The sequence below is a fragment of the Mobula birostris genome, chromosome X (genome assembly GCF_030028105.1).
Source record: "Mobula birostris isolate sMobBir1 chromosome X, sMobBir1.hap1, whole genome shotgun sequence".
NCBI lineage: Eukaryota > Metazoa > Chordata > Chondrichthyes > Myliobatiformes > Myliobatidae > Mobula > Mobula birostris.
In genome coordinates, this window is record NC_092402.1 from 66,858,758 (window position 1) to 66,872,832 (window position 14,075).

At 43.5% G+C, this 14,075-nt stretch overlaps 1 protein-coding gene across 2 annotated transcripts in view; it reads left to right on the top strand.

The window, feature by feature from the left end:
- The first annotated feature begins 652 nt into the window (after positions 1-652).
- Positions 653-14,075, top strand: part of LOC140191305 (5'-AMP-activated protein kinase subunit gamma-1-like) — a 65,993-nt gene continuing 52,570 nt past the window's right edge. For both annotated transcript variants that reach the window (XM_072248581.1, XM_072248582.1), the window contains exon 1: positions 653-856. In XM_072248581.1, coding sequence (XP_072104682.1) covers positions 770-856 — 87 coding nt within the window. In that variant the 5' untranslated portion in view covers positions 653-769. The remainder of the gene's footprint in view (positions 857-14,075) is intronic.

Genomic DNA, 14,075 nt, shown 5'->3' on the forward strand with positions numbered 1-14,075 from the left:
AAGGATGTAAGTGTAGTATTTGTCTGGAGAGACTGCCGATGCTGGAAATTTGGAGCAACCCACACAAAATGCTGGAGGAACTCAGTGGGTCAAGTAACATCTGTGGAACATGTACATCCCAGTCCTGATGAAGGGTCTCGGTGGGAAGCGTCGACTGTTCATTTCCCTCCATAGATGCTGCCTGACCTGCTGAGTTCTTCCAGCATTTCGTTGTAGTGTTTGCCTTTTTGGGCTGTGTGCCAATATAATTGAATACTTCCACTGTTTGTAAATTGAAACATAATAATTGAGCCCAATTTCCCATGATCATTTTACGTCTCAAAATGAACGTCAAATCCATCTTATTGAAGTTACTATTTGCAACCTGCAACTGGCACAACACTGAGCACGAAATCAAATCTATCTCACTATCAATGACTACACTCTCAAACTTCATTTATGACTTCTGCTTCGCTCAATCTGTAAACATCGTAATCCTCTCACGTCGCTTTGATCGAATGTTGACCTGATCTCGGCTATTAGTGCCTCCCGTTAGTGCAGGAGCAAAGTGAATAAACTCGGAGCACTTCGGCTTGCCGGTGTGATTGAACATCGCGGCTGTGGCTTCCGCCTGGACGTTTGAGCCTACAGGTGGCGCTGCTGGGTACAGGGACAGCCCAACGCCAGCCATCTTTCCTCCTGTCTGCCGGCTCGTTGTTCATCGGGCGCGGACCGGAAGCGCTGGGAGATGTGGTTGGGAGACAGGACCTGAAAGTATTGTGAGGAGTTCATGATAATAGTCGGAGGAAACGGCGATTCGAGTCATCGCGGAGGGGGCATAGAGCGTCGGGTTGGCGAAGCCGCAGGGATGGAACCGGTAAGTTTGGATGGGTGTGGAGGTCCCGTCCCGAGTGCCGGAGAGCGACTGTCCCTTCCCGAGCTGTCGTTGTAGACGGGCAGCCCGGCGACGTGTGCTGGGCGCGACCTTATTCTGTCACGCAACACTCTGGTATCTGTCCTGGCTAAGTGTATAGAATGTGTTTATCTCATTGATATTTTAGGCATAATTCCAAATTCTCAGCCATGCTGTTTGAGGCTAATTGTATTTTGGCGTTATAGTTTTTTAGGATTTTTTTTAGGATTGCGGTAGACGCAAAAGACGTTATATCGAATATCAAAGGGGAAAGCTAGTGAAAGTAATGTAGAAGTAGATACAGGAAATCCCACAAACACTCAGCTGGTCAGACAGCATCTGCGGAGAGAGGAACATCCGGCGTTCCAGGTTGAAGTCTGACGAAGTTTTCATGAGGGCGTTTGACTAGAAGTGTAGTTGTTTCTCTTTCTGCAGATGCTTCTGACCAGCTGAGTGTTTCTGTCATTTTCTGTTTCAATTTCAGATTTCCAGCGTTTGCAATTACTGTATTTTTTTTTGAAAGTTACATTTACGAATAATACAAGATCTAGACCTGGATATTCTAATGATTTTCTGACTAAAGAACAGAATATTATAGATTTAGTATTGTGCAATGGGTTAAGGTTAATGTATTAATCTTGTAGTAATGGTTCGGGGGGGGGGGGAGGGGGATTTTGTTTTGAGTTTGTGACCTGATTGTCCCAAACAGGGGTCTTTTAAAAGGGGCGGAGCAAAATAAGTATAGGTAGTGAATGGTTAAGATTAAACTAGATTTAAGAGGTGCGTATAGTCAAGCAATGTTAAGTGTTTCAAGTATTTGGTAATTTGCAGCAAATTGACATTCCCTTATTTTGTTTGGGGTGGTGAAAAATATGGTTTTCCCCTCCCCCACCCCATAACTAAGAGGGTAAAAATTGTGTTAGATTAAAAGAGGAGGCTGCTGATGAAGCCGCCATAAAGAATAATAAACTCAAGAAGTTATTTGAAATTCATAGAAGATAGGCAAAAAACTTTTAAGGAAAACAAAATTTGAATGCAATAGTAACAGACAAAAGTTTGAGGAAAAACTTCTCTATATTGGCAAGTGTAGATGTTATAATAAAGACAAAGGCAATGGCAGTAGCTTTAAACAAATACTTGGTATCTGTCTTCGCAGTGCAGAGCATAAGACATTGTTAATGACAGTCTGGACTCGAGGGTTCCTCTAATGGGACTGACAAACTGAAATAAATTTGAATTAGCTTAAAAAGTATAATTCCTGAAGTAATGTTTCGAAGGTACATTTAATGTCAGAGAAATGTATGCAATATACATCCTGAAATTCTTTTTCTTCCCAACCATTCACAAAAACAGAGGATGAGTGACAGTTAAATGTTAGAACCCCAAAGCCCCTCCCCCTCCCGCACATAAGCAGCAGCAAAGTCTCTTTCCCCCCTCCCCCACCAGCAAAAAAAAAGCATCGGCACCCCCCACCGAGCCCTCGAGTGTGCAGCAAAGCATCAATAAAGGCACAGATGCAGTACCCCCAAGACTACTTGTTCACCCGGTAATTCGACGTACCACAGTCTCTCTCTCCCCTTAATAAGGGAAAAAGAGGTGTCCCAGTTTCACAGCGAGAGGGGAGACATAACAAACAACTGGCTGGTTTACAATGTTAAAAGTCCATTGCGTTGCTTTTTCCGAGCTCTATGCCCAAAGAACTCGGGTCTCTGGGCACACAGCTAGCAGCCAGCTCGCTGCTTTCGATCTTCCATCTCCCACAACACCCTGATTTCCTGCGGAAGCACCGACCTCGAGTCTGCCCGCCTCTAGAGCCACGAAATCCCAGAACCCTGAAGGCGTGCTAGTCTTCTGGGCCGCATCCTTGCTATATCGAATCGCAGCCAGTCGTGAGACCCCCGTGAGTGGGTCCCATTCCCACAAAGAACTCCAGGTCAAGGTCTTCAAAAGAACCCTGAAAGGGAAAAATAGAGATATTGAAGATAAAAATAGAGCTGTTTCCGAAGGTGCAAGCAAAGGGGTCGCCGTTAGGTGCCATCGTCTCCTAAGCTCCACCCCCTGTATGGGGTTAAAAGCCAAAATAAAAATCATAGATCCTCTATTATCATTGGGAATGGAAATACTGGGTGTATTGGTTTTGATCTTCCAGTGTTTCTTAGGTTGAGGAAAATTCTCTGAAGGGAGGAACTACATATACCTGCTGTTCTAAAAAGGACAGAATGAGGAAAGTCAGAAGTATTAACTAGTTAGCTACCCTGACATTGGTGATGCGGATTGTGGGGGGAAAAAAAGCTTATATTTTTTCACAGGTTGAATTGTAATATGTGCATATGTGATTGTTCCTTTCAATTTCATCCAAACAATGAATTTCTTGTAATACTTGAAATATTATATATTACAGTAGGAAAGGATTCCACTTGGAAATTTGTCATGCTTCATTTGTCATCCTGTAATCCAGGTCTAAACAACAACTTGAATACAGTTCCACCTTTTTTTTTCTTGGAAAGTTGGCTCAAAACCCCAACATGTTGTGTTTTAGTAACAGTGAACAAGTGAACAGTTAGTGTAAGGAATTAGTGAAATGAAGACCCATCAGAGGGATAAAGGGTATGTGCAAGGTCTTTGGGGTGTGTGTGCATGCGTGCTTGCTTGCTCTCTAACATTCATACATGGAGTTAAATGTGAGTACATGTGAATTAAGACCAGGAGGAAGCCACCCAACTCCTCGAACCTGTTCTGCATTAACTCCACGTTCTGCATGAATCTTAATTCCCTGAGAGGGAGGAGGGAGAAACTTTCCTTCATCCGTATTAAATGGGCAGCCCCTTCATTTTGCATGGTGATCAGAAAACAACCTCTCACCGTTCACTGTATCAGGACCCCTCAGGGTCTTAAATGCTTCAATCAAGTTGTCTCTCACTCCTGCGAACTCCAGAAACCCTTCTATCCTGATGTAAGGCAATCCATGTATTTGTCCAGGCAGCACGGTAGTGCAGTGGTTAGCACAATGCTTTACAGTACCGACTACCTGGGTTCAATTCCTGCCATTGCCTATAAGGAGTTTGTATGTTCTCCCTGTCACCGCGTGGATTCCCTCCAGGTGCTCTGGTTTCCTCCCACAGTCCAAAGATGTACTGGTTGATAGATTAATTGGTCGTTGTAAATTGCAATTGCCGCATGATTAGGCTAGAGTTAAATCAGGGTTTGCTGTGTCTCAAAATAAAGAAAACTTCTCTGGCCTCCTTGCAACACACTCTCACATCTTTCCAGAAGTGAGGAAAGCAAGTACTCTGGGTGTGATCTTACTAATACCTTATCTGTTAGCAGACTCTTGTATAGACTTCCCATGTGCTAAAAGATGAACTCTAGATCTGCCAATTTGCATCTTATTGTCTGTCTGTACTACACTCTCTCTCTATATTCTGCATTGTTTTCTTTTCACTACCTCAATGCATTTATGTATCACGTAATCTATTTAGAGGGCTGCCAAACAAAAACTTCTTGCTGTATCTTGTGACAATAATAAAATCAATACCAATATAGCAGGAGCATAACCTCCCTATTTTTCTGTTGTGTTCCCTTCACAATAAAGAGTGTTCTGTAAGCTTTCCAAATTCTTGGCGTAAGGCCCTTTCCACCCGGACATTCTCTCTTCTTTCCTTTCCACAGCCCCCCCCCCCCCCAATCACTTCCCTCTGGCCCTCTGGTTCCCCTCCTCCTTCCTTTTCTCCTGTGGTCCACTCTCCTTTCCTATCAGATTCCTCCTTCTTCAGCTCATTACCTCTTCCACCTATCAACTCAACAACAAACACAAAATGCTGGAGGAACTCAGCAGGCCAGACAGCATCTATGGAAAAGTGTAAACAGTCGACGTTTCTGGCCGAGACGCTTCATCAGTTCCTCCAGCATTTTGCGTGTATTGCTTGGATTTCCAGCATCTGCAGATTTTCTTTTTTTTGTGTGATTCACCTGCTAGCTTGTACTCCTTCTCTTCTTCCCCCCCCCCCACCCTTATTCTGGCTTCTTCCCCCTTCCTTTCCAGTCCTGATGAAGGGTCTTGGCCTGAACATTGACTGTTTAATCATTTCCATAGATGTTGCCTGACCTGCTGAGTTCCTCCAAATTTTGTGTGTGTTGTTCAAGGACAGTTTCTCTCCTGCTATTCTATTCGTGCGAAGACTATTGAAAGAACTTCTACGATAAGGCAGACAGTTGACTTCACAATCTACCTCATCATGGCCTTGCACCTATCGTTTTGTCATCAGCAAATTTAACAACCGTGCCTTCAGCCCCTTGAGCTGAGTCCTTTATATAAACTGCATATACAGTGGATTCTGGTTAATCGGGACAGCTGCTTATTCTTAAAGAACAAAAACTAATCGAGAATGTAGCCAGGATTCTCTTTGTTTATTTGGGACACTATGTCATTTAATTAGGCCAGGAGACTGTTGCCGAACAGTTTCTAACTAATGTCAGACATGGGCACTTGTGTGACCGTTGGACACTGCATGGTGCTGAGAAGGAACAGTTTTTAAAAAGCATCAGTTATGTGCGCTGGTGTTCAAAAAGCAGTGATTTTTGTCACTACAGTTGGCGAAAAATAAGTAGTAAGACAAATCAGAACTGTGTTGCTGACTGTTGTTTCAAGCTTTCAGGCTTGGAGATGCCACAGATGGCTGTTGAGTGAAATGAAATGATTTCACTACTTCAACAAGTTAAGAACTACAAAGAATTTGAAGGTATCAACAATCATCTTGATTGTTACAATGAAAATGAAGATTCAGAGGATGGAATCGTCAAAAGCATTGTATGAAAGCAGTCCATTATTTGCACTAGGTGTTTGTTCATTTATAGTCAATCAAGGCGGGAGGAGAAGATGGCAGCGCGACGCAGCGCGCGCAGCTCTCCGGTGAAATGATATCGTATCTGTTAAATAGGGGCCATGGACAATTCAGATTTCATGGAGACAGACGTGAAAGCACAGAGGAACATCTGGAGAAATTTCTGAAATGCTGGTTCGCTGCGGCTGTTACCGTGCGATCAAGAATCTTCCGATGGGAAGGCCCCAAAATCCCCGGCTTTGCCTGCTGCTGGCAACCGAGGCTGAGGTGGAAGCGTTTGGATAGAGATGGTGCTCAGTACTCGGTGTCGGAGGGCTGATCGGAGGCTCGAAGTTTTTGGACGACTCAGAGTCAGACTGTGGTCGGGCATGGCAGGGAGAGTTTTCTTCCTTCTCCTGTCTGCGCGAGATGTGAGACATTCGAGAGACTTTGAACTTTTTTACTGTGCCATGGCCTGTTCTTCATCAAGTTATGGTATTGTTGCACTGTTGTAACTATATGTTATAATTATGTGGTTTTTGTTAGCTTTTCAGTCTTGGTTTGTCCTGTGTTTCTGTGATATCACACCGGAGGAATATTGTATCATTTCTTAATGCATGCATTACTAAATGACAACAAAAGAGGTCTGCGTGTCCTCATAATCTAATCTAAAAGAGCACAACAGAGACACTGGATAAATTCCTTCAATAACTATTAAGAACCAATATATAGTTTTATAGCTTGAGGAGACAAAACTGAAAGGGTTGAAATAAGCTGACTTACTGTTGGATTCAGGACTGGAAGTGTTGAATTTGATGTTGAATCCTGAGGGCTGGATGACGAAGTACCACTCCTCTAGCTTGTGTTGGCTTCTATTGAAACAGTGTAAGAAGCTGAAAGCAGGTCAGAGGGCTGGGAAATTAGTGACAGGCAACTGGAAACTAGAGTAAGTGCTCCAGACTGAACAGAGATGTTCTGCAAAGTGGTTACGCAGTCTGTGATTGGTTTCCCTAATACAGGAAACCACATCACCAACACCGAATGTAGTTCAAGTTCAAGTAACCACACTAAGTGACATTTGTTAATTGTTTGGGATGTCCTCTATATCCAGTTGGCAGGCATTCAGTGATACTTTAGAGACTTCATTTGCCTTACTTAGAATTATATTTGCTTCTAAATCTGAAATTTGTGTGGAGTCTAGGTCCGTTGTGGAGAATTAAATTGTTTGATCCAGACTGGTACTCCAGTGAATTCCTGAGGGAATGCTGCATTGTCAGATGAGGCAGTTTGAACATGTTTGTTCATTGACTTTGGATCGTATTAGTCTTGAAGAAGAGTAATGGCTTTCTCCTGGCTCTTGGCCAACCTTCTTCCTTTAATCACATCTCAAGCAGATTAATTGTTTGTTACTTGCTGTTTGTGGGGTCTCACTTGGTGCAAATTATCAGCCACGGTTGCTAACAGAACAGCAGAAATGCATTTTAAAAGTAGTCTATTAACTGTATCCTATAAAAGTGCAATATATACAGTATTGTGCAAAAGTCTAAGGCACCCTAGATTTTTTATATGGTTTCAAATGGTATGGCCTTCACAGAGCCCTTACCTCAACATCATTGAGCATGTCTGGGATTACCTGAAGAGACAGAAGCAAGCGAGACAGCCAACCTCTGCAGAAGAACTGTGGCAAGATCTCCAAGGTGCTTGGCACAACCTAGCAGCTGATTTTCTTATAAAACTGCACGACAGTGTACTTAAGAGAATTGATGCAGTTTTAAGGGCAATGGGTGGTCATACCAGATATTAATTTGATTTTTGTTTTTTTAACTGTTTACTACTCTTTATAGTAAATTTTCTGATATTTAGAAACTTTTCATTTCATTATTTTTGACAGCATCTTCACTTTTAAGAATTTTTTTTACATGTGCCTTAGACTTTTGCACAGTACTATAAATGCTGTTGAGATGGACAAGCAGGAATGGCATCCTTTCTCTTTTTCTGCAGACCACTGGCTAATGTGACATGCAGGCTAAAGTCATTATGCATTCCCCCACTGATGCAAACTGTGATCCCGTTAATTGGAGGAAGTGGAACTGCACTTGACTTCTTTGTATAAGTAGTCCACTTTCAGGATATCCCTCGAATAGTTTATAACCCAGCATTCCCCTTTCATTGTCTTTCTATTAACTACACCCAGTTTAATTTTTCTCTCACCTCATTTTCTTAAGTTTCGTTTGTATAACAGAATATATGTTCATACTGCAGCATTTGCAGGATACTGACAAACTTTTACTGCTGTACCATCGAGCGCGTACTCAGCAACTGCATCTCAGTGCGGTATGGCAATTGTCCCGTATTGGACCGCAAAGCACTCCAGCGTGTGGTGAAAACTGCCCAGTGGATTATCGGCACCCAATTGCCCACCGTTGAGAACATCTACCATAAATGCTGCCTGGGCAGGGCGAAAAGCATTATCAGGGATGCTCTCACCCTAACCACGGACATTTTACTCTCCTCCCATCCGGTAGGTGCTACAGGAGCTTCCGCTCCCACACCAGCAGGCACAGGAAGAGCTTCTTCCCTGAGGCTGTGACCCTGCTGAACCTCTCATCACAGCGCTAAGCAGTATTGCATCCGTATTGTACTGTCTCAGTACTTTTATATTTGTGTGCTGTAGCACTTTTTTTATTCGCAGTTATTTTGTAAATAACACTATTCTTTGCATTTCTGGTCAGATACTAACTGCATTTCATTGGCTTTGTATCTGTACTCGGCACAATGACAATAAAGTTGAGTCTAATCTAATCTAATTTGCAGCAGTTAAGTTTGTACTGCAGTTTACAGCCACTATCATGGTTTGATCTAGTTGGCAGTGTAACAGCTAGTTAATGATTAGCTTAAATAACGATACTGTATGGCTGTCTCACTTTTCAAACCCCAGCTAATCTTTCTCAAATAAGTCATGGCATTGGGATACTTCACACTTGTTGTAAATATCCTGCCACCTTGCACCAGCTATTCGGCAAAGCTTTTGTGGCACAACATTCTGATCCCATACTGAACCAACAGTAGGAAGCATTGTGTCCACACCAGCCCTTGCAATGCTCTATGCAGCGTGAAAGTTGTCTTTGGGGAAACTACTTAACATATTTTGTAAATATTAAATGTTCCCTGTGGCCAATCCGTATTTTTTAGCCCACAGAATTGGGACTTAGAGTCATAGAGAAGTACAGCTCAGAAACGGGCATCAGCCCATCTAGTCCATGCCAAAACCATTTAAACTGCCTATTCCTATTGACCTGGACTGGGACCATGGCCCTCCATACCCCTGCCATCCATATACCTATCCAAACTTCTCTTAAACATTGAAATTGAACACCACTTCTGCTGGCAGCTTGTTCCACACTCTCACGACCCCCTTGTGTTCCCCTTAAACTTGTCACCTTTCACCCTTAACCCATGACCTCTAGTTGTAGTCCCACCCAATCTCAATGGAAAAACCCTGCTTGCATTTGCCCTATCTATAGCCCTCATAATTTTGTATACCTCTATCAAATCTCCCCTCAATCTTCTATGTTCTAAAGAATACAGTTCTAACTGGTAGGTCAAATTTGAAGACAGAATATAGTAATGGTAAGACTCTTGGCAGTGTGGAGGATCTGAGAGAACTTGGGATCCATGTCGACAGGACACTCAAAGCTGCTGCACAGGTTGACAGTGTTGTTAAGAAGGTGTCTGGTGTGATGGCCTTCATCAACCATGGGATTGAGTTCAAGAGCCATGAGGTGATGTTGCAGCTATACAAGACCTTGGTCAGACCCCACTTGGAGTACTGTGTTCATTTCTGGTCACCTCACTACAGGAAGGATGTGGAAACCATAGAAATGGTGCAGAGGAGATTTACAAGGATGTTGCCTGGATTGGGGAGCATGCCTTATGAGAATAGGTTGAGTGAACTTGGCCTTTTCTCCTTTGAATGACACATTATGAGAAGTGACTTGACAGACTTATATAAAATGACAAACGGCATTGGTCATGTGGATAGCCAGAGGCTTTTACCCAGGGTTGAAATGGCTAACACAAGGGGGCATAGTTTTAAGGTGCTTAGAAATAGGTACTGAGGGGATGTCAGGGGTAAGTTTTTTTACACAGAGAGTGGTAGGTGTGGGGAATTCACTGCTAGCGAAGATGGTAGGGGCAGATACAATAGGGTCTTTTAAGAGCCTCTTAGATGGGTACATGCAGCTTAGAAAAATAGAGAGCTCTGCAGTAGGGTAATTCTCGGCAGTTTTTAGAGTAGGTTTCATAGTCAGCACAACATTGTGGGCCAAAGTGCCTGCAATGTGCTGTAGATTTCTATGTTTATGTTCTGACCAATTCAATCTTTCTGCATAACTCAGGTCTCCCAGACCCAGCAACATCCTTATAAATTTTCTCTGTACTCTTTCAATCTTATTTACATCCTTCCTATAAGTAGGTGACCAAAACTGCACACAATACTTCAAATTAGGACTCACCAATGTCTTACACAACTTCAACATAACATCCCATCTTCTGTACTCGATACATTGATTTATGAAGGCAAATGTGCCAAAAGCTTTCTTTACGACTCTACCTACCTGTGACGCCACTTTCAATGATTTAGGTACTTGTGTTCTCAGATCTTTTTGTTCTACTGCACTCCTCAGTGCCCTACCGTTCACTGTGTAAGACCTACCCTGGTTAGTCCTACTGAAGTGCAAAACCTTGCACTTGTCTGCATTAAATTCCATCTGCCAGTTTTCAGCCCATTTTTCCAGCTGGTGCAGGTCCCTCTGCAAGTCATGACAGCCTTCCTCACTGACCACTACACCCCCAATCTTGGTGTCATCTGCAAATATGCTGATCCAGTTAAACACATTATCATCCAGATCATTGATATAGATGACAAACAACAACAGACCCAGCACCAATCCCTGTGGCACACCATCAGTAACAGGTCTCCATTCAGAGAGGCAACCATCTGCTACCACTAATCCAATTTACTACCTCATCCTGAATGCTGAGCAACTGAACCTTCTTGACCAGCCTCCCATGTGGGACCTTGTCAAATGCCTTGCTAAAGTCCATGTAGACAACATCCACTGTCTTGCCTTCATCCACTTTTCTGGTAACTTCCTCGAAAAACTCTGTAAGATTGGTTAGAAGTGACCTACCATGTCCATGCCTATCGAAATACTTATATATCTGGTTCCTTAGAATACCTTCCAATAACTTTTCTACTACTGATGTCAGATTCACCGGCCTATAATTTCCTGGTTCATGTTCAGAGCCTTTCTTAAATAGTGGAATAACATTGGCTATCCTCCAATCCTCTGGTACCTCCCCTGTCAGTGAGGATGATTTAAATGTCTCTGCTAGGGTCTCTGCAATTTCTGCACTTCCTTCCTGTAGGGTCTGAGGGAACACCTTGTCAGTCCCTGGGGATTTATCCATGCTAATTTGCCTCAGGGTAGCAAACACCTCCTCTGTAATCGGTATAGGGTCCATGAAGTTGATGCCACTTTGTCTCACTTCTATAGACTCTGTGCTCATCACCTTAATAAGTACAGATGCAATGAATTCATTTAAAATGTCCCCTATCTCTTTTGGCTCCACACATGCATTATCATTCTGGTCTTCTAGAGGACCAATTTTGTCCCTTGCAATCCTTTTGCTCTTAACCTATCTGTGGAATCTCTTGAGATTCTCCTTCACCTTGTCCATTAGAGCAACTTCATGCCTCCTTTTGGCCTTTCTGATTTCTTGTGTTCTCTTGCATTTCTGGTACTTCATAATCACCCCATTTGTTCCTACTTGCCTATACCTGCTATGCACCTCCACTTTTCACTGAACCAGGGCCTCTTGAAAACTAAGGTCCTCTCTACTTGTTATCTTTGTCTTCTATTCTGGCAGGCACATACAAGCTTTGTACTCTCAAAAGTTTCGTTTTTGTAGGCATCCCACTTACCAAGTACACCTTTGCCAGAAAACAGCCTGTCCCAATCCACACTTTCCAGATCCTTTCTGATACCATCAAAATTGGTCTTTCTCCAATTTATAATCTTAAACCCACGGACCAGACCTATCTTTTATCATACTTACTTTGAAATTAATGGCAGTATGGTCACTAGATGCAAAGTGTACCCCTACACAAACTTCTGACATCTGCCCCGTCTCATTCCCTAATTGCAGATCCAGTATCTCACACTCTCTCATTGGGACTTTTGCACACTGATGAAGGAAACTTTCCCGAACACACTTGACAAACTCTATCCCATCTAGTCCTTTTACAGTATTGGATTCCCAGTCAATATGTGGAAAGTTAATCACCTACTATAACAGCGTTATGTTTCTTGCAACAGTCTGCGATCTCTCCACAAATTTGTTCCTCTAAATCCCTCGGACTGTTGGGTGGTCTGTAATATGTCACATTAATGTGGTCATACCTTTCTTATTACTCAGTTCCACCCATAACACCTCACTGGTCGAGTTTTCCAGTCCGCCCCAACGGAGCACTGCAGTGACATTTTCCCTGACTAGTAACACCACCCCTCCCCCTTTAATCCCTCCTGCTCTGTCACATCTAAAACAACGGAACCCCAGAATACTGAGCTGCCAGTCCTGCCCCTCCTGCAACCAAATCTCAGTAATGGCTACCTAATTCCAAGTGCTGACCCATACTCTTGAGCTCATCCGCCTTTCCTATGATATTTCTTGCATTGAAATATATGCAGCTCAGGACACTCATTGCACCACGCTCAACCTTTTGATTCCTGACTTTGAGGTCTTGTCAATATTTGCCTCCACAACCTCTCCTCTAACTGTTCTGGCACTCTGGTTTCCATCTCCCTGCAACTCTAGTTTAAATCCCACTGTGCAGCATTAACAAACCTTAGTACCCCTTCAGTTCAGGTACAAACAGTCCCTTCTGTACAGGACCCACCTTGACTGGAAGAGAGCCCACTGATCCAAAAATCTTGGCCTCCCTCCTACACCAACTACTTAGCCACATGTTAAACTGTATAATCTTTCTAGTTCTGCCATCCATAACATGTGGCACGGGTAGCAATCCGGAGATTATAGCCCTGGAAGTCCTGCCCTTTAACTTAGCACCTAACTCCCTATGAAGAATCTTGTCACTCATCGTACCCATGTCATTGGTACCTACATGGACCACCACCTCTGGCTGTTCCCCTTCCCACTTAAGAATGCTGAGGACTCAATCTGAGATGTTCCAGACCCTGACACCTAGGAGGCAACGTACCATCTGGGAATCTCTTTCTCGCCCACAGAACCTCCTGTTCCCCTAACAAATCTCCTGATACCACAGCATGCCTCTTCTCCCCACTTCCCTTCTGAGTCACAGAGGCCGACTTAGTGCCAGAGACCTTAAACCCTTTCCCATTCCTGACAGTCACCCAGTTTCCTGTGTCCAGCACCTTGGGTGTAACTACCTCTTTATATGTCCTACCCATCACTCCTTCAGCTTCCTGAATGATCTGGAGTTCATCCTCTTCCAGCTCCAACTCCTTAACGCGGAGTGTTGGAAGCTGCGGCTGGATGCACTTCTCACAGTTGTAGTCGTCAGGGAGACCAGAGCTTCCCACATCCTACAAGAGGAGCATTCAACTATCCTGCCTGGTATCTCTACTGTCCTGACTGAGCAGATGTAAAGAAGGGAAGGAAAAAATTTACCTCGAGCTTTTCTTTTCTGCCTCTTCTGACTGAAACTTCAAAGAGCTAAAGCCTCACCACTCTAACTCTGACCCACTCTGACTCTGGCCGCTGCACTTGCCCCTGCCTTCCTTTAATTTGCTCTTGCTGATCAATCCCAAATGCTGGTTCGTCACTGCTCAGAGCTCAAATTAACTGCCGCAATCTGGCGCTGCTTTTTTCTACTCGGGCAGTGGACCTGAGTGGAAATCCCCTCCTCGCAAACCTATGATGTCTAGATTGGTTGCTGCTCAGAGCTTTAAAAAAAATTGACTTGACATGGCAATTGGAGTCTGTTTGCTGAGTCCATCTTCATTTGCATAATCGCCCTGTCTTGTGATTTCCCTCAGTCCGTGTGTGTGTTCTCGCATTCCCACACAAAGTGCATGTGGATTTTATTGCAGAACAGGAAAGGAAGGACTGCTGTCAGTACTTTGCATGCCTCTGATTTTCGATGGTGGAAAGAGAATGCTTCCTTTCCAGTAAAGGGTGATCACTGTCTCATTCCTCAGATTACAAGGGAGTGTGTTAGGATACAAACTTGACCCTTCACCTTCCTGACTGCTTTTCCTCTCATCCAGATCCATTTAGGGTGAGAGATTTTATTCTTGGGGCTAATTTAGTGACCAATA